The sequence below is a fragment of the Sorex araneus genome, chromosome 2 (assembly GCF_027595985.1).
Source record: "Sorex araneus isolate mSorAra2 chromosome 2, mSorAra2.pri, whole genome shotgun sequence".
Lineage (NCBI taxonomy): Eukaryota > Metazoa > Chordata > Mammalia > Eulipotyphla > Soricidae > Sorex > Sorex araneus.
The window spans coordinates 247,378,435-247,400,158 of NC_073303.1; the positions used below are offsets into that span (position 1 = coordinate 247,378,435).

A 21,724-nucleotide genomic window follows, 5' to 3' on the forward strand; every position below is an offset into this window, starting at 1 on the left:
AAAAGTGGTATGAGGAATGGAGAGTTGGAGAAAGGAGAAAGTGTTCCACAGTTTTTCAGGTGCTTAGACAAGGCCAGAAAACAGGTAACATTTCACCTGAAATCTTGGGCTGGAAAAGCTTTGACTTGTTATTCCTTCTCATGACACACATTTACCCAGTGGGGCAAATTTACACATCATCTACCTCCCTCTCTCCTGTAATACCTGTTTAATAAAATATAATTTATTGATTTTTGGTTTGGGGGACACACCAAACCGTTATTGGGGTTTACTCCTGTCTCTGCACTCAGGCATCACTTGTGGTGGAACTTTGGGAATTCTGTGGGGCTTGGGGGATCAATCCCAGGTTGGTCATGTGTAAGAAAAGTGCCTTCCCCACTGTAGTATCTCTACAGCCCCCAACTTCATCATCGGAATCAGTTTCATGGCTTTAGTGCTATTGTCATGACCTAAATTATAATAAATAAGATATACGATTATCCAAAAGTTAGACAATCGCACTGAACTATTACGAAGTACATTAATTCTTCATTCAAACAACTGAAGTCAGTGACTTTTTAACTCTGAGCTATGTTGGGTTGGTTCTCAGGTGATCATAAATCAAGATCCTTGTCTGGCCCTGTCTCTTTCTTTGTTCACTGTCAGTTTAGATGTTGAACTTACCGAGAGGGGAACTCAAAGAGGAAAGTCTCCTTGCAGATGTCTTAATTCCTCATTGAATGGTGGATAATACTGCCTGAAAAGAAGACAGGAAGGAGTGCTGTGTCTGTATCCTAGACAGGATCAGGAATTAAAGAAAAATAGAAATAAACACATCCCATCCAGCCCAAGTGTGCATAGGCTGAGACACGGGAGATGAGAGTTATTTACAGCTCCCTCCACTAGCTCATTAGGCACCTTTACCTCTTGTCCCTCCTGTCCCTAAACACAGGATTCCCCTGTGGAAAATTGGCTTGGAGTGAAATGACTTGGTTCTAATGATTCTCTTTTCCCAAGAAAGGAGAAACCAACAAAGTCGATTTCTTGATTTCTTTCTCTCTCTCTCTTTCTTTCTCTCTCTCTCCCTCCCTTCCTCCCCCCTCCATCCTCCTCCCCCTCCCTCCCTCTTTCATTCATTCTGTCTCTTTCTCTCTTTCTTCCTTTCTTTCTTCCTTCCTTCCTTTCTTTATTTCTTTGTTCCTTTCTTTCTTCCTTCCCTTCTTTCTTTCTCTCTCTCTTTCTTTCTTTCTTTCTTTCTTTCTTCCTTCCTTTCTTTCTTCCTTCCTTCCTTCCTTCCTTCCTTTCTTCCTTCCTTCCATTCTTTCTTTCTTTCTCCCTTTCTTTCTTCCTTTCTTTTTAAATTCTTGTTCCATGTATACAGCCTGTCATCCAGAGCTCCCCGCCAACTAGGAATTCATCTGAGTTGAAGCTTTCACCACATCATGCACTGAGAATTTGTCTAACTTAGGTCTTCTGACTCTTCAAAGTACTGACTAATCGGGGCACTGCCCAGTCTCCAAAGATAGTGCATTATCCACAGCTTGGCAGATATGGAATTTAATGAGTAATGATGACTCAATAATGATGGATTCTAGACACTTTTCCAAGGCCATTAGGAAAATTCAAATACAACACAATGCCACGCTATCATATAATACCTACACATTCACTATTTCTAAACATATACTCGTGCTTTAGAGTCTGTGTGAAATCTTATGAAAGTGTACACTTTTATTTCATATTCCTGATTTTATATGTTGCTTTGTGTACTTTTTTTTTTGCTTTTTGGGTCACACCTGGCGATGCACTGGGGTTACTCCTGGCTCTGCACTCAGGAATAACTCCTGGTGGTGCTCAGGGGGCCATATGGGATGCTGGGAATCAAACCCGGAATGGCGGTGTGCAAGGCAACTGCCCTACCAGATTTGCTATTGCTCCAGCCCCCTGTTTTTAAATTTTTATTCACTAATATCATTAGTTTTAAGTATCTTTACAATTCTACTTTGTGGTACAATATGGAAGTAAGCACTTAATTATCACATTATACTCGCAGAGTAATCTTCACTTGAACATGAAGCTGTCTTTACTAGTGTGTTTGATATTTTGATGTTCATGTTAGTAAACTTTATATTGTAATTTTATTGTAATTTTAACTTTAAGGTGTCTTTTCGCTATTTTTTGTAACTTTTGTCAAACTACAATGCCCTGTTTGCTTAGCTATTGCTTTGAAAACAATACATGTCTCCTTCATTTTGGAATTCATGTTGCTAGGAATTGCATCTCTGGTTGCTTTATTTTCTGCACTTCAAATCTATTTCCTTTTTTCCTAGACTTAAAATTCTCTTCTGAGAAATCCACTAATGATGCTATGGTTGTGTCCTCCTCAGTGAATGATGTTCTCATAAATATTATAATTTCTCCTACTTGTTCTATGTATAACTTCATTATGGGCCTTAGAGATAATTTTCACAAGTGATGCTTGAGTTGATGCTTAATTATATGAATTTGGATGACGGAGCCTCTCCTCCAGACTGGGAAGTTTTCTCAAACATTCTTTACTTTTAAAAAAATGTTTTATTGGGGTTGAAGCAATAGTACAGTGGGTAGGGCATTTCCCTTGTATACCCCGATCGGGCTCGATTCCCAGCATCCCATATGGTCCTCCGAGCATCCCCAGGAGTAATTCCTGAGTGCATGAGCCAGAAGTAACCTCTGTGCATCACCGGGTGTGACCCAAAAAGCAAAATAAATAAATAAATAAATAAATAATGTTTTGTTTTAATTCTCGATTTATAAACATTGTACTGATTTACTGTTGAAAACTCTACAAGTCTCAAAAGTATAGTCTCACCACTTGATTTATGTATATGCGTCACCACAACATACAGCAAAGTTTTTGTGCCTACCAATTTTATATCTATGTCCATTTCTCCCATCATGTTCTTTTATTCTTGTCAATAATCAGTTATAATTACACTTTGTGAATTACTTTTCATGTACTTAACCCATTTTCTAATAAAATTATGGAATCTTTGTCTCTTCCTCTTCATATTTATAACTGTTCTTGGACATACGTTATAGGTTGACATACTGCATGTAAATGCATATCCTACTCAAATATTAGTGCTCTAATAACCAACATATTAGGGTGTAAAGCACATCACATATTCTATGTATAAAAATAGATACTAGGGGCTGGAGAGATAGCACAGTGGATAGGACATTTGCCTTGCACATGGCCGACCCTGGTTCCATTCCCAGCATCCCATATGGTCCCCCAGCACCACCAGGAGTAATTCCTGAGTGCAGAGCCAGGAGTAACCCCTGTGCACTGCTGGGTGTGACCCAAAAAGAAATAAAATAGATACTACCTGTAATCTAGGATAAAGTGCTGATGAGGAATCTTCATTTTACTCCCTAAATGTCAATAATGTTGCTTAATGTCATTATCTGAATGATAAGCTTAGTTGAGCCCTTAATTCTATTTAATCCTTTATTCACTTTGACCCACCGTTTAGATAGCTGTGACAGTATGTATGTTCTCTAAGTGCGAAGAAGCTAAATGGCCATATGTGCTCAAGAAACAGTGCTAATTCTAACAAATTACATCAATTTGCATGTTAATTCTTTTATATAAATTATATAACACATTTATATTTAAGCAGAGATAAAATTTAAAACATTAATGCATCATAGGTTGTCTCAACATACACAAGCACTGTGGAAATACTACATAACAAATAAATATTAGGACAATGTAAAGACTCCAGGCCAACTTGCACCCACGAGAATACCAGAAAAGCTAAGAAATAGAGAGAGAGAATAAAACTCAGTCCATAGGATTAAGTAAGTGAATAGAAATAAGGTTAAATAAAGAATACTCGAGGCAGTAGACAAAAAAAAAATCAACTTCTATAGACAAAGCCTATAATCACATTTATAGCTCTAACATTTGCACCTCAACAATTCTGTGTACATCCTCCTTCCTAGGCCAAATGTCCTGTACTTCTCTTCACAAACAAAGATTTCAGCGCACTCTTCATTTGGTTATTTCTCAGACTATAAATGAAGGGGTTTAGCATAGGTGTGACCACCGTGTACATCACTGAGGTTATTGAGTTTGACCATGAGCTGTGAGTCGTAAGGCTATTAGAGCTAAGATACACTCCGAGGATTGCAGAAAAAAATAAGGAGACCACCGAGAGGTGAGAAACACAGGTGGAAAATGCTTTATACTTGCCCTGCGCTGAGGAGATTCGACGTATGGAGGAAACAATCTTAGAGTAAGAATAAAGGATCCCAACCAGAGACCCAACACCCATAAGAACAGCTGCAAGATACGACAATACGTTATTGATTAAGGTGTCAGAACAGGTGATTAGGATAATCTGTTTGAGTTCACAGAAAAAGTTGTCGATCTTCAAGTCTGTGCAAAAGGATAGTGGCAGTGTCAGTAAGCTGTTCAACAGAGAATTAAAGTTGCTCAACATCCAGGACCCCAGGACCAGCAGCCCACAGACCCGGGGGTTCATGATGACTGTATAGTGCAGGGGGTGACAGATGGCCACAAAGCGGTCATAGGCCATCACGGTCAGCAGACAGATGTCCAGGCCAGTAAAGAGTACACAGAAGTACATCTGTGCAAAGCAGGCTCCGTACACTATGGCTCTACTCTGCCTCTGAGTGTTCACCAGCAACATTGGGACAGTGGTGGAGATGAAGCAGATGTCCACGAAGGACAGGTTGGAGAGGAAGAAGTACATGGGCGTGTGGAGGTGGGGGTCTGAGATGACGGCCAGGATGATGAGCAGGTTCCCCAGCACGGTGATCAGGTACAAAGAGAGAAAAATCACAAATATGAAAGACTGCAATTCTGGTTCCTCTGAAAATCCCAGCAGAAAAATTTTCAGGATGTGTGATTCATTTTCTGGTTTAATATTATGGATGTATTGTCTAAGAAAGAGGACAACAATAGAATAAGTTTTCATGTTCACTGGCTTTACTCACATATGGAAATATTGCAATTTGCAGCAGCAGTCAAGACATTATGGATAATATTGTCTATATCTCTTTTATTCTTCTCTTCACTCTCCCACGTCCCTTTTGATAATAAGGTTTTGTTCCTATCAGGACTGTCCCTATATGTTCTTGCTTCTTGCAATTCTATGAAATACTCTTGTTTTATTTCATAATATTAATTGAGTGCTGATCTCAACTTAGGCAATAATTAGGCACTAACTAGATGAAAACATACAGAGCTGACTGACCAATTAGTTGCTGTGTGATCCCAAAAGGGACAAAACAAATTCTTTGTCCCTTTTCTTAAGTGGAATCTTTTTACTTTTATTCTGAGATTTTAGGTTTACACATCTTCCTTACACACTCTAGTCCTGACTTCACCCAACATGCAACGTCCTTGACCATATCACACTCTATCACTTTGACCACACTGTGTATTTCATGATGGGTAATTTTCTTTGTGTGATTATTCCCAGAGCCTTTGTAACATATACACATTAATTTCACCATTATCTGTAATTATAATACATAATCCATAATATCAGGAACTTCCATTTCTCTGTTCAGCTTTCTTTTTTTCATAACAGAATATGAATACATATGCACTTGTACAGAGACAATACAGGCATAGGAGAGAACTGAACAAAAGGCAGCAAAAGCTGGCTATGGAACAACAGTAACTTGTCAACCCAACGACAGTAGAGACAAGGGCCAGGAATATTGTTCCATGGTTGGTAACCTGCCTCATGCATGAGCTGGGGGAATCACTAAGTCAATGATGGTTGGAGGGATTGATCGGGAAGGGATATGTGTGCTGAAAGCAGATAGAAGACCAAACGTGATAGATTCTCAGTATCTGTATTGCAAACCATACCACCCCAAAGTAGAGAGAGAGTATGGGGGAAATTGTCTGCCATAGAGACAGGGGAAGGGCTGGGATGAGGGGGACATTGGTGGTAGAAGATGTGCACTGGTAGAGGGATGGGTGTTCGACCATTGTATGATGGAAACTCAAACCTGAAAACTTTGTAACTATATCTTGTGGTGATTCAACAAAAATTTTTAAAAATAAGTTTTCAAAGTAAATATCACAAGCAAAATTACAAGAAATAAACATTTAGGCAAGTTAACACATAATGATAGATCACTGATATCAACATAGAAGAACAATTCAACCATCAAAGACCCATACACAGAAAAATGTAACAATCCTAGATATTTTGGCACCATAAAGAATCATTATTTTTATTTATAGACTCAATTTATAAATTAGGTGTCAGGGATTATAACTTAGATCACGACTGTATTTTAGTTGATTAAAGGAGAAGATGGCATTTCAAATAAAATTGGGATATGTCTGGGGAAATATGCATTCTTTCCCTTATACATTTGACAAATAACAAGAGTAATTACAATTAAGAATAATAGTAACATACAAATTTGCATGTGAAATTACATGCTCATGGTCCATGGAAGGAGGTCTGTAATTTAAATAAAATGAGAAAGCTAAAACTCAATAGCTAAAATTTACCTTGCATGTGGCCAACCCGGGTTCGATTCCTCTGTCCCTCTTGGAGAGCCCAGCATGCTACTAAGAGTATTCCTCCTGCTTGCCTCCCGGGTGCGCCCCCGGTTCCCACGCGGCAGCCAGGACATCGGACCCTTGCCGCCGCCACTTCCCGCGTCCCACCGCCCCAGCTTTCCCATCCGTCTGGCTCCATCCAACCCGGCTGTTTCCCAGGTAATCAGGCGACTCCCAGCCACGCCTCCCGGGTGCGCCCCAGGTTCCCACGCGGACTCCGGGACATCGGACACTTACTGCCGCCACTTCCCGCGTCCCATCGCCCCAGCTTTCCCATCCGGCTGGCTCCCTCCAACCTGGGTGACCCACGTCCCAGGAGCCCCTGCAAGGAAGACACGGGGACGGGGGGACGTGGCCTGTATCTTAGGGGGCGTGGCCTAAAGGGGCGTTGGACTAAAAGGGGCGAGGCCTCCTGCCAGAGCGAGTTATTATTTCCTACCTTAGCACATTAGGTATAGTCTTCTTGCTTTGAAAATCGCTTTAACACATCTCAATCACTTATGCGAACTAGCCTATTAGCTCTAAGTTTAGAAAAATTATCAGTGAATAAGAGAAGCTTAGCAAAGCCTTTGTAAAGAGAACTTAGCCTTAAGTCTTCATTAAAGCCCCAAAATCAATCAGGAAGAAAAATCTGAGTGTAAGGAAAAACTCTAGAATAGGAATAAAGCTGCCATCAGCAATAGCACAAACATAGCCCCTCCTTCTCTCAGCAAGAGGGAGTAGGAATAAACACCTACAAAGTTCCAATCCTATACTTCCATAACAATATGAAGAAGCAGCGAAAATCCCCTCCACGAAGAGAGGGAGAAGAAAAGATACTAGAAACCTCAAAAGAGGCTCCCAACATCTACGACCTCTCAGATAAACAATTCAGAAAGGAAATCTGGAGGAGAGTCGACCTACTCCAAGCAACCATGGAACAGACGTCCAATAAATTAAGGGAGGAGATGAATGAATCACTGGAACGATCTACCAAAAAAATGCAGGAAGAAATGAGAGCAGAAATTTCAAACCTAGGAACGGAAGTCACACAAATAAAGGAAACAGTAGAAGAATTAAAAATCACAGTAGATGCCCTCAACAGTAGAATGACTACAGCCGAAGACAGAACCAGCGAGCTTGAGGATGAGCTGCAGAAAGCTTACAGACAACAACAAATAATGGCGAAAGACCTCAAAATGGCTATAGAGCGAATCAGAGCCCTGGGGGATGACTTCAAGAGGAACAACATAAGAATCATTGCAGTACCAGAACCACAGGGAAGTAACCCCAATGAAAAAAAACATAGTCAAAGACATCATTACTAAGAAATTCCCAGAGCTGGAGAAGGCTACAAGAAGTAGCCTTCCAGATACAAGAAGTCCGAAGAGTGCAAGCAAAAAGAGACCCAAATTAAATGACTCCAAGGCATATCATAGTCAGAATGGCGGATGCTGTAGATAGAGACACAATTCTACAAGCAGCAAGGTCAAAGAGGGAAATCACATACAAAGGAACACCCCTCAGATTTACAGCAGACCTGTCAGAGGAAACTCTCCGAGCCCGAAGACAATGGTGGGACATAGTGAAAAAACTCAACGAAATGAATGCCTCACCAAGAATACTTTATCCGGCTAAACTCTCACTCAAACTCGAAGGAACCATACACTATTTCTCGGATAAACAACAGCTCAGGAACTTCATAGACTCAAAACCAAACTTAAAAGAAGGTCTAAAGAGGCTACTGTAAGACAAGGAGGAACCCCATAAGAACAACTAACCCCACAGAAAGATGACACAAAACCCCATCGCAATAATCTCTCTCAATGTCAATGGCCTAAATGCACCTATCAAGAGACACAGAGTGGCAAAATGGTAAATCCGGAAATTAAACCCAACATTCTGCTGTTTACAAGAAACACACCTGAACAAACAGAGTAAACACAGACTCAAAGTCAAAGGATGGAAAACAATCCTGCAAGCAAACAACTCCCTTAAAAAAGCTGGAGTGGCCATCCTAGTATCCAACAATATAGATTTCAGGTTGAAAAAGATTAGAAGGGACAGCGAAGGCCACTTTCTATTCATCAAGGGATATGTACAACAGGAGGAAATCACACTCTTAAACATATACGCACCCAATGAATGACCGGCTAAATACTTAAAACAACTCCTTACAGACCTCAAAGAGGACATCACTAACAGCACAATAGTAGTTGGAGACTTCAATACCCCCTTATCACCTCTGGATAGATCAACAAGAACAAAACTCAGCAAGGAAACACTGACTCTGAAAGAAGAAATGGAAGAGAGAGGCCTAATAGACCTATACAGGGCTTTACACCCCCAAAAGAAAGAATACACATTCTTTTCCAGTGCACACGGAACATTTTCCAAAATAGACCATGTACTGGGCCCCAGAACATACCTCAATAGAATCAGAAAAATAGAAATTGTATCAACCATCTTTTCAGACCACGAAGCGCTGAAGATAGAAGCCAACCACACACCGACACGGAGAACCAAATCAAACACCTGGAAACTAAACAACTCAATGCTGAACAATGAGTGGGTCAGAAAGGAAATCAAAGAAGAAATCAAGAAATACTTAGAAACAAATGAAAATGAGGACACGAGTTATCAAAACCTATGGGACGCATCTAAAGCCGTGTTAAGGGGAAAATTTATAGCTCTCCAAACATTCCTCAGGAGGGAAGAAAGGGCCCACATAGAGAACTTGACTTCACAGCTCAAGACCTTAGAAAAGGACCAGAAAAAGGAACCCAAACCAGACCGAAGGAAAGAAATAATAAAAATTAGAGCCGAAATTCAATCCGAAAGATCAATGAAACAAAGAGCTGGTTCTTCGAGAAAATAAATAAGATTGATAAACCGCTAGCAAGACTCACAAAGAAAGAGAGAGAGAGAACCCTAATAAATCGAATCAGAAATGAAAAGGGGGACATCATAACAGAAACCAGTGAGATTCAAAAGATCATTAGAGACTACTTTGAAGGTCTATACGCCACAAAACAAGAGAAGCTAAAAGAAATGGATAAATTCCTTGACTCCTACAATCTCCCAAGTCTGAACAAAGAAGACTTGGAATACTTGAATAGACCCATTAATGTTCAGGAAAATGAAACTGTAATAAAAAATCTCCCCAAAAACAAAAGCCCAGGCCCAGATGGATTCACTGGCGAATTCTTTCAAACATTCCAAGAAGACCTGTTGCCAATTTTCCTCAAGCTTTTCCAGGAAATTGAAAAAACAGGAACTCTCCCAAACAGTTTCTATGAAGCACACATCGCCCTAATACCAAAAGCAAACAAAGACACCACTAAGAAAGAAAATTATAGACCAATATCCCTGATGAACACCGATGCGAAGATCCTCAACAAAATACTAGCAAACAGGATCCAACAACTCATCAAGAAGATCATACACCATGACCAAGTGGGATTCATCCCGGGGATGCAGGGATGGTTTAACATCCGGAAATCAATCAACATAATCCATCATATCAACAAAAGTAAAGATAAAAACCATATGATCATATCAATAGATGCAGAGAAAGCATTTGACAAGATTCAACATCCGTTCATGATGAAAACTCTCACCAAAATGGGTTTTGGAGGAACTTTCCTCAAGATAATCGAAGCCATCTACAACAAGCCTACGGCAAGCATTATCCACAATGGAGAAAAACTAAGGGCCTTTCCTCTAAGATCAGGCACAAGACAAGGATGCCCACTCTCACCACTTCTCTTCAATATAGTACTGGAAGTACTTGCGATAGCTGTTAGACAAGAAAAAGAGATTAAGGGCATCCAGATAGGAGAGGAAGAAATCAAACTCTCACTATTTGCAGATGATATGATACTATATCTAGAGGAGCCCAAAGCCTCTACTAAGAAACTCTTAGAAACAATAGACTTATACGGTAAAGTTGCAGGCTACAAAATCAATACCCAAAAATCCATGGCTTTCCTATATACAAACAATGAGGCAGAGGAAAGGGACACGTAAAAAGTAATCCCATTCACAATCGTGCCCCAGAAAATCAAGTACCTCGGAATCAGCCTAACCAAGGATGTAAAAGACCTCTACAAAGAAAACTATAAAACGCTACTCCATGAAATTAAAGAGGACATGAGAAAATGGAAACATATACCTTGCTCATGGATAGGGAGAATCAATATTGTCAAAATGGCAATACTCCCCAAAGCATTATACAGATTAAACGCGATCCCTATAAGGATACCCATGGCATTCTTCAAAGAAACGGATCAAGCAATCCTAAAATTCATATGGAAAAACAAACGTCCAAGGATAGCTAAAACAATTCGTGGGAAAAAGACGATGGGAGGCATCACCCTCCCCAACCTCAAACTTTACTACAAAGCAGTAACAATTAAAACAGCATGGTACTGGAACAAAGGCAGAGCCGTAGACCAATGGAACAGGGTGGAATATCCCTATACACAACCCCAAATGTATGACCATCTAATCTTCGATAAGGGAGCAAGAGATGTGAAGTGGAGCAAGGAAAGTCTCTTTAACAAATGGTGCTGGCACAACTGGACAACCACATGCAAAAAAATGGGCTTAGACCTTGACCTGACACCATGCACAAAACTCAGATCAAAATGGATTAAAGACCTCAACATTAGACCACAAACCATAAGGTACATTGAAGACAAGGTCAGCAAAACCCTCCACGATATTGAAGATAAAGGTATCTTCAAAGGTGCCACAGAACTAAGCAATCTAGTAAAAACAGAGATCAACAAATGGGACTACATTAAACTAAAAAGCTTCTGCACCGCAAAAGATACAGTGACCAGAATCCAAAGACTATCCACAGAATGGGAAAGGATATTTACACAATGCCCATCAGATAAGGGGTTGATATCAATGGTATATAAAGCACTGGTTGAACTCTACAAGAAGAAAACATCCAACCCCATCAAAAAATGGGGCAAAGAAATGAACAGAAACTTTCCCAAGGAAGAAATACGAATGGCCAAAAGGCACATGAAAAAGTGCTCTACATCACTAATCATCAGAGAGATGCAGATCAAAACAACCACGAGATACCACCTCACACCACAGAGACTAGCACACATCCAAAAGAACAAAAGCAACCGCTGTTGGAGAGGATGTGGGGAGAAAGGGACCCTTCTACACTGCTGGTGGGAATGCTGACTGGTTCAGCCCTTCTGGAAAACAATATGGACGATTCTCAAAAAATTAGATATTGAGCTCCCATTTGACCCAGCAATACCACTGCTGGGAATATATCCCAGAGAGGCAAAAAAGTACAATCGAAACAACATCTGCACATGTATGTTCATCGCAGCACTGTTTACAATAGCCAGAATCTGGAAAAAACCCGAATGCCCTAGAACGGATGACTGGTTGAGGAAACTTTGGTACATCTATACAATGGAATACTATGCAGCTGTCAGAAAAAAGGAGGTCATGAATTTTGTATTTAAGTGGATGGGCATGAAAAGTTTCATGCTGAGTGAAATGAGTCAGAAAGAGAGAGACAGACATAGAAAGATTGCACTCATCTATGGTATATAGAATAACAGAGTGGGAGACTAACACCCAAGAATTGTAGAAATAAGTACCAGAAGGTTGACTCCATGGCTTGGAGGCTGGCCTCACATTCTGGGGAAAGGGCAACTCAGAGAAGGGATCACCAACTATAATGTAGTCGAAGGCCATGTAGGGGAAGGGAGTTGCGGGCTGAATGAGGGCTAGAGACTGAGCACAGTGGCCACTCAACACCTTTATTGCAAACCACAACAGCTAATTAGAGAAAGAGAACAGAAGGGAATGCCCTGCCACAGTGGCAGAGTGGGTTGGGGGGAGATGGGATTGGGGAGGGTGGGAGGGATGCTGGGTTTACTGGTGGTGGAGAATGGGCACTGGTGAAGGGATGGGTTCCCGAACTTTGTATGAGGGAAGCATAAGCACAAAAGCGTATAAATCTGTAAATGTGCCCTCACGGTGATTCACTAATTTAAAATAAATAAATTTAAAAAAAAAAGAGTATTCCCCCCGCACAGCAGAGCCTGGCAAGCTCCCCGTGGCATATTCGATATGCCAAAAAGAGTAACAACAAATCTCACAATGGAAACATTACTGGTGCCCACTCCAGCAAAGCAATGAAGCAGGGCTTACTCAGCAAGATGCTTCCTGAACCCTTTAGCCTGTGGGCTTCCAGGATCACATGGCTTATACTTGAGGGATCCAGCAGTGGCAGGAATCAAACTGTGGGTCAGGCATGTTCTCGGCCTCCTCAAGCTCCCTCCACAGTCTAACACTGGGGATATTTTAAAATTAAGGAAATAAAAACTCTCTTTTAAGATCCATGAATCAGGGAGCTGAAAAAAAAAGTACCGTCCCTCTGATGGATGGAGTCGCACTTGGGTGAGAAAAATTGAAGTGCCACAAGGTTAGGGAAAACCTGAAGACAACTATAGCATATTATGGTTAGTGATTTTCTTTAAGTTATGATCTTTTAGTTTACCACTTCTTACTTTCTAGACTAAATGTTCTCAGTGATGTGGTCAGAACAATGCATGGGATGGATGTTTAGAACCAACCAGCTCTCTCCACTGTACCCTACAGAAATGTTTCTGGAAGTTGCTTGGTGCACCCTAATTGACATATCACCTCTGCTTGGGACCATGTGTGAATTGGAGACCCTTAACCCAATTTTCTAGCATTGATATAATAGCAATGTATCATTAAGGATCCAAAAGAGATGGACTGGAGCAATAGCACAGTGGGTAGGGCATTTGCCTTGCACGCAGCCCACCCGGGTTCGATTCCCAGCATCCCATATGGTCCCCTGAGCACCGCCAAGGGTGATTTCTGAGTGGAGAGCCAGGAGTAACCCCTGTGCTTCGCCAGGTGTGACCCAAAAAGAAAAGAATCAAAAAGAGGGCTGGAGCAATAGAACAAGAGGGAGGGAGTTTGCCTAGCCCGACAGGGTTTGATTCCTGGCATCCCATATGGTCCCCCCGAAGCAACTCCGGGAGCAATTCCTGAGTGCAGAGCCAGGAGTAACCCCCTGAGCATCGCCAGTATGACCCAAAAAGCAAAACAAATAAATAAATAAATCATTTATTTATATAAAGAAGAATCAAAAAGATTACCACATTGTGTTTAATACTGTCACACTGAAATGTTTTTAAGCTACTGAAATAAATACATTCTCTTAATTATCAGATTATCAGACCCGGCAGTGTCCTGCCTCAGGGCTCTTAGATTGGTTCTGAAGGGACTACAGTTCAGTGCCCTTGACCTCCACTCTCAGCAACTCTGACCGGGTCAAGGTCAATTATTGAACTCACCTAGATGTGAAGTCAGAGAGGGAGGTCTCCATAGGAAGTTTCGAATTCTTCATGAAATGATGGAGAATGAAGACTGGAGGTTCTTCCCCTAGAATAAAAACAGCAGGAAGCAATTCAGTGTCTTTTCCTCAGCCTGAATTCTGAATGAAAACAAACAAGGAAAATAATTGTCCTCTCGAGCCCAAGCGAAATTGTGTATGCTGAGACACATCCTGGGGGTGAATATCCTCACTAAACAGGTGTGATAACACAATCCATTCTCTAAGTGGGGCAAAGATTGTGTCAGTGTATACTAATTCTTCCTTTTAGGAAAGAAATCACTGTTAGTGGTGGAGAAATTAAATATGTCTTTACTTCTCTCCCCCAAATGTCTTCATTGTCCTTAAGCAATGAAGAAAAGAGTGTTTCCTAAAGACAAATTATTCCTCCAAACACCCCATTTTTTTTCACTAGAGAAGCACTGTGATGTACAGTTTACAAACTTACGAACTTTTGTGTTTGCATTTCACTCATATAGTGATCGTTTACCGATTCCTCCACCAGTGCCCATTCTCCTCCACCAATGATCCCAGTATCCCTCTCACCACCCCCACCCCTCCCCCACCCCCTCACCCTGCCTCTGCAGCAGGGCATTCCCTTTTGTTTTCTTTCCTTTTGGGTGTTGTAGTTTTCAATATAGGTATTGAGTGGCCTTCATGTTCGGTCTATAGTCTACTTTCAGCTCATATATTCCAACCCGAATGGGTCCTCCCAACATCCTCTACTTGGCAAACACCCCATTTTTAAGAAGACACTTCTTGGGATCTATGAATAGAGTGGGAAGGGCACTTGCTTTGCATGCAGCTGACACGGGTTCATCTATAGCACACCCATACATTCCCCCAAGCATGGACAGGAGTGATCGCTGAGTTCAGGACCATGAGTAAGTCCTGAGAAGTCAGCTGTGGCACCTCCCAACCAGAAAGAGTCAAAAAAGACACCTCTTCATCACTGCCCACACTCCAAGCAAACAAACATCACCTCTTGTCTGTAGTTAGATGCTCTGGTGACTGTGACCTCTGGCTTAAGTTTCAAGTTGCCTGATCTCCGAGTCTTTTTTCAACCACTCAGTGGCCCCTCGGACCCAGCCAGATAGAGTCATGAGGCATCTGAGAGGAGAGTCCTCATGTGGAAGGAGGAATTGCTCACTGGGTGGCTAATGATGGGGAGAGAAGATCTGTTCTCCCCATGCCACAAGACTGTAGGAAGGAGTCAGGTCCAGCTTCCCAATCAGACTCAGGAATCAAGAATCCAGTTCCTGTCCAGCCCCAGGTTGACTAAATGTAGGGGTCTTGGTACCATAAATATTTACATCTCCAAGTGTCTGCTCATTAGGCATATTTCCATCTCATTACTCCTATGCACGTGATTTTCCCGTGGGGTATCCATCTGAACAGCGTGGAACTTTCTTAACCGATCCCAAGAGAAGAGGTCACGAAGTGAATGCGTGCTTTATTACACTTGGGTGAATTCTCCTTCCTTCCAGAGACCTAACATCTAACAACCTTAACCCAACCCTAATTAAGGTTTTCTTTAAAGTCTAAGATGGAAGATTCCATCAGGACTAGCACCAGTGGGTCTTTAGAGCTGCCTTGTGATGGGGTTCCTCTCTCTTTAAAAAACTTTTAGTTTTTAGGAAGATGTTCAAGAGAGAATGAGGCTTCTCCAAAAGGAAAAGAGTCTTAAATGACTTTGGGGATGTGTCTATATGGGAATATTTTATTTATTTATTTATTTATTTTTCTTTGTTTGTTTGTTTGTTTTTGCCCTTTTGGGGGGGTCACACCCAGTGATGCACAGGGGTTACTCCTGGCTCATGCACTCAGGAATTACTCCTGGCAGTGCTCGGGGGACCATATGGGATGCTGGGAATCGAACCCAGATTGGCCGAGTGCAAGGTAAATGCCCTACCTGCTGTGCTATTGCTCCAGCCCCTATATGTGGATATTTTTCAAATCACCTTAACCTAGTTTTCTGCTGACATCAGAGTTAATCTATTAGCACAGAGGAAAAGCTTTGAACATTTGTAGGGTTTCTTCAATATCTTTACCATGGCCTTTGAGTTCTGCTTACATTTCTCCTCTACTATGTGGAAGCCAGAACACTAAGAACTTAACAGTTATTTTCCCTATGTCCACAAAGTAATTTTGGAATATTTTAAGGCTAGAGACAGAGCAATTCCTTTGAATCCCCCTTTTACGTTATTACTTCCTTATAACTCATTGCCAAACCCCAGAACTCCAAAATCTACCTGCCTGCTTCACCATTAAATAATACACGATCCAAAGAGACTCTTTTACATTATTTTTATCTCATAGATCTCCAGTAACATCAAATGGGCCTCTGGAGCTCTCTGAATTTCTTGGGACAAAAAACAAAAAACAGGCCTCTTAGAGCACTATGCACTGTTGCCCTGTCGTCCCGTTGCTCATCGATTTGCTCGAGCGGGCACAGTAATGTCTCCATGGTGAGACTTGTTGTGACTGTTTTTGGCATATCAAATATGCCACAGGGAGCTTGCCAGGCTCTGCCATGTGGGCGGGATACTCTCGGTAGCTTGCCAGGCTTTTCGAGAGGGGCAGAGGAATCAAACCTGGGTCGGCCTCATGCAAGGCAGACACCCTACCTGCTATGCTATCGCTCCTGTCCAGAGCACTATAAGCATCTGGAAGAAACAATTGGGCCTCCTGGCGCACTGTGAGCATCTAAGTACCACAAAATAACCGTCTGGTACATTCTGAGTGTCTGAGGACGAAAAAAGTGGTCTCCTGAAGTTCAAAAGATGAAAACGGGAGCCCTGGGACACCCCAGAAGTCTGGGGAAGAAAACTGGGCCTCCTGGAGCACACTGAGACCCTGAGGATGATGAGTGGTTTTCCTTGATCAATCTGAAGATCTAGGGGTAGACAATCGAGCCTCCAAGAGCTCCCTCAAGGTTTGGGGATGACAAACAGGCCTCCTGGAACACGCTGAAGACTCGTGGGCAGCAACCGGAACTCTGAGAACATCTTTAATGTCTAGTGAGAGGCCAAAGTAGAGCCATGACAGGCTCCGCTTTAAGACCCAAACTCAGCAGGCCTAAGTTTTGGTTTCCCCTATCAGGAAGCTCCCGACTTCTCAGAAAACAGAATTACCTGGGCAGATAAACGAACCCTTATCACTATCAAAAATCTCCCAGCTGCATGGTTGATCATAGCTGCTTTTTTATTCAATAATCAATACTGTTCACCCCAAATGGAAATATAATCTTGTCATCTATTACATGCCTGGAACTACTGAGACATAATTTCTGTATATTTGAGGATCCGATAATACAGAGCAGAAAAGACTATACGTGCATGGTTTATTTGTCCATGGGAGACTATTGAATTAAAGAATTAAGGTTTGGGGCATCATTTGAACCCTTAGTGGAATGACAGTGTTTAGAGGAGCAGCTTCATTCACTTCTTTCCTAATGAATGTTAAGTGGGAACAGAAAAGTTCTATGTTGGTGTGTGTTTGTGATGTGTGTGTTTGTGGGTACTCATGCATACAGATTTGGAATCTTGGTGCACGTGTGCACACTTCCTTACTGTGTGATCCTATTTCAGAGAACTGGAATTTATCTATTCCAAGTGAGTGGAACATTACTGAGACTAGAAACTGATAAGGAGATGATGTTTGGGTGAGTGATAACTCAATTCAGGAGATGCCCTTGTAGTAAAATTTTAAATGTACCAGAGCCTAGTTGGGGGTGGGGTGGGGTGACAAACAGTATCTTAAAGCTGCAGCAGAGGCAATAGCATCAACTGCGATCCCCTCCTCACACCAAGTTCTCTGAGTTAACCTCTTCCTCTCCCACCCTGCTTCCTCTGCAGACTCAACTTCCTGGGAATAAGTTCAGAGCATTTTCCGCTGGCCAACCTGTGTTCAGACTCAGATACTTCCAGGTAAATCTCTGATTCTGCCCTATTACTTGTGATCTCTGATGAAATGCCCTTTTGACTATTCTCATCTAAACTCTAGAAAAATGATACCTTCTCTCTATTGTATCTTTTTAGCTTTTTTCTTTTTGTGGGGATTTGGGCCACACCTGGCTGTACTCAGGGTTCACTCCTGGCTCTGTGCTCAGGGATCACTCCTGACAGTGCCTGAGGAACTATATGAGGGTGCCGGGGAGCAAACCTATATTGGCCGTGTACAAGGCACGCTTCTTACTCCTGCACTATCTCTCTGGCCTCTAAGCTGCTTCCTATCATACAAGAATTTCTCACCATTTGAGATAGTAGATGAATTTTTCAGTTACTTGTTTCTCCTTGGCAATTTTTGAGATAGGTGTTATTAATATCTTAAATCCACGGCCCTGACAAGTTTCTCAAGCATGTTTCCACTCAGATCATTTTCCCAAAGACATGGGGCTTCAGGAGTAACCCCTGTGCATCACTGAGTGTGACCCAAAAAAGGAAAAATAATAATATTAATTAATTAATTAATTAAACTGAGATAGTATTATTTTATTAATTTTAAATTTTTTATTGAGTCACCATGTGGAAAGTTACAAAGTTTTCAGGTTCAAATCTCAGTTATACAATGCTCGAATACCCATCCCTTCACCAGTGCTCATATTCCACCACCAAGAATCCCAGTATAGCTCCACGAAGCACCCCCACACCCCTAACCTCCACACACCCCTACCCTCCCCACCCTTAGCTCCCCCTGCCATGTAACTAATAAAATTCACTTTACTTTCACTTTGATTGCATTCAATATATCAACAAAACTCACTATTACTGTTTGGAGAGTCTCTCCCCTAATGTCAGACCTGCTGAAAAGGAAGCATTAGATAATTTGTTTTCCATTGCTGAGGATGAAGAGGTATGAGGTCGAGTGACCATACTTAGCGGCCTCTCAGTTTTGGGTTTCTGTATTTTAGTATTTTAGTAACTAAGTCCAGAGAGATATCTATCAGAAGTTGTATCATTGCCAACTTGTACTTCTCAGTTACATTATATTCCACATATGAGTGCAATCTTTCTATGTCTGTCTCTTTCTTTCTGACTCATTTCACTCAACATGATACTTTCCATGTTGATCCATTTATATGCAAATTTCATGACTTCATGTTTTCTGACGGCTACATAGTATTCCATTGTGTAGATGAACCAGAGTTTCTTTAACCAGTCATCTGTTTTGGGGCACTCTGGTTTTTTCCACATTGAGATAGTATTATTTTATGAAACTGTCTGTAGTTAACATTACCATTTCCTGCCTCATCAAAGCCTATGGACCAGACCACATACAAAACCAAAGCATGAATATGTTCTCATTTCCTATAGTGCATTCAACCACATGGAGCCTGAGAACCTTACAGAAATCACCGAATTTCTTCTTGTAGGATTTTCAAATGCACATGAGCCACAGTCTCTTATATTCGGGCTCTTCCTGTCCATGTACCTAATCACCGTGCTGGGGAACCTGCTCATCATCCTGGCCGTCAGCTCAGACCCCCACCTCCACACGCCCATGTACTTCTTCCTGTCCAACCTGTCCTTCGTGGACATCTGCTTCACCTCCACCACCGTCCCCAAGATGCTGGTGAACATCCAGACGCACAGCAAGGCCATCACCTACGCGGGCTGCCTCACCCAGATGTAATTTTTCATGATCTTTATAGCATTAGATGACTTTCTTCTGACTGTCATGGCCTATGACCGCTTTGTGGCCATCTGCCAACCTCTACACTACACAGTCATCATGAACTCTCGATTTTGTGGGCTGCTGGTTTTGGGGTGCTGGGTCACGGGTGCTCTGCATTCCTTGTTAGAAACTTTAATGGTATTTCGCCTCTCCTTCTGTAGAAACGTGGAAATCCCCCACTTTTTCTGTGAGCTCAATCAGATGGTCCAAGGTGCCTGTTCTGACACTTTTCTGAATAATCTGGTGATGTATTTTGAAGTGGTGATTCTGGGTGGTAGTACCCTGGCTGGTATCTTTTATAGCTACTCTAAAATAGTTGCTACTGTACGAGGAATGGCATCAGCTCAGGGGAAACATAAAGCATTTTCCACCTGTGTGTCTCACCTCTCCGTGGTCTCCTTATTTTACTGTACAGCCCTGGGTGTGTACCTGAGCTCCGCGGGTACCCACAGCTCACCTTCAAGTATAGTTGCCTCGGTGATGTACACGGTGGTCACCCCCATGCTGAACCCCTTCATCTACAGCCTCAGGAACAAAGATATCAAGCAGGCACTAAAAATTCTCTTTGGGAAGAAACAATGAAAGACCGATTGTCCCATACGTGATGATTCCTTAATTGTAGAACGATGGTTAAAATTTCCCATTTGTTTTTTCAGGGTAGTACAGTACTTTCTTCATAAATGTTTCCAAACTTTCCACTCATTGATTTCAATTACCCTATAAATTTATATGATTTTCTTTATTAAGATTTATGTTTTCAGTGGTATGAAGACTTTTCCTGCATTTTAATGTTCTTTCAAATTTTCCAGAGTGGGGAATCTTAAATTTTTGAAAATTTCTATTTACTACCAACTACTTATAATACTTGAGAATTGTTTAAGGACAGAGACCATAACAAGTGTTACAAAAAATAATAACATTTACTATGCCATAGAAAAATGTTACACTGTCCTACCAGTTAATTATAAAATTTTATAAACCGTATCTTACAAAAATTACCAACTAAATTTTAATACTAATTTCTATAACACTAATTGTTTATCTTGATAATTTATACTGATTCTTATTTGGTGAATGTAACTTTTGCTACCATTATATTTGAAGATAATCTCATTATTTATGTATGTATATTGAATATTCTGCCAAGAAGTCTTTTAAGAATAGTAAATAAAATCAGTAAAGTTTGTGCAGGATACAAAATAAATACATAAAATCTATTTACATGCGCAAATATTGAACTTTATAAAAAATGACTATAATTGCTAATTTACAAAAGTGTAAAAATAAATACTAAGAAGTATTAAGGGAAAATCAAGAAAGAATCAAGAGAGTGAAAATTGATTATATATAACTCTGCAAAGACATTGATGGATAAAATAATAATAGCACACCGGACAATAGTGAAAAGAAAGGAGAAACCAACAAAGTCAATTTCTTGCTTTCTTTCTCTCTCTTTCTTTCTCTCACTCTCTCTCCCCTCCTCCCCCCTCCATCCTCCTCCCCCTTCCTCCCTCTTTCTTTCTCTCTTTCTTTCTCTCTTTCTTCCTTTCTTTCTTTATTTGTTCCTTTCTTTCTTCCTTCCCTTCTTCCTTTCTTCCTTCCTTCCTTCCTTCCTTCCTTCCTTCCTTCCTTCCTTCCTTTCTTTCCATCTTTCTTTCTATCTTTCTTTTCTTTCTTTCTCTCTTTCTTTCTTTCTATCTTTCTTTCTTTCTTTCTTTCTTTCTTCCTTCCTTTCTTTTTAAATTCTTGTTCCATGTATACAGCCTGTCATCCAGAGCTCCCCGCCAACTAGGAATTCATCTGAGTTGAAGCTTTCACCACATCATGCACTGAGAATTTGTCTAACTTAGGTCTTCTGACTCTTCAAAGTACTGACTAATCGGGGCACTGCCCAGTCTCCAAAGATAGTGCATTATCCACAGCTTGGCAGATATGGAATTTAATGAGTAATGATGACTCAATAATGATGGATTCTAGACACTTTTCCAAGGCCATTAGGAAAATTCAAATACAACACAATGCCACGCTATCATATAATACCTACACATTCACTATTTCTAAACATATACTCGTGCTTT

General features: G+C 41.1%; 1 protein-coding gene and 1 pseudogene across 1 annotated transcript; one reads left to right on the top strand and one right to left on the bottom strand.

Moving 5' to 3' along the window:
* Positions 1 to 3,965: 3,965 nt before the first annotated feature.
* LOC101541540 (olfactory receptor 7A10-like) lies at positions 3,966 to 4,679 on the bottom strand. The gene has a single exon (XM_004615077.2). The coding sequence runs from the start codon at positions 4,677 to 4,679 to the stop codon at positions 3,966 to 3,968; it is 714 nt and encodes a 237-aa protein (XP_004615134.2).
* A 14,619-nt stretch (positions 4,680 to 19,298) lies between these two features.
* LOC101541804 (olfactory receptor 7A10-like) lies at positions 19,299 to 20,228 on the top strand (annotated as a pseudogene).
* The last annotated feature ends 1,496 nt before the right edge of the window (positions 20,229 to 21,724 follow it).

Excerpts from the sequence above, each read along its gene's own strand:
- LOC101541540 (XM_004615077.2), bottom strand. The coding sequence starts at position 4,679 with ATGTTGCTGGTGAACACTCAGAGGCAGAGTAGAGCCATAGTGTACGGA.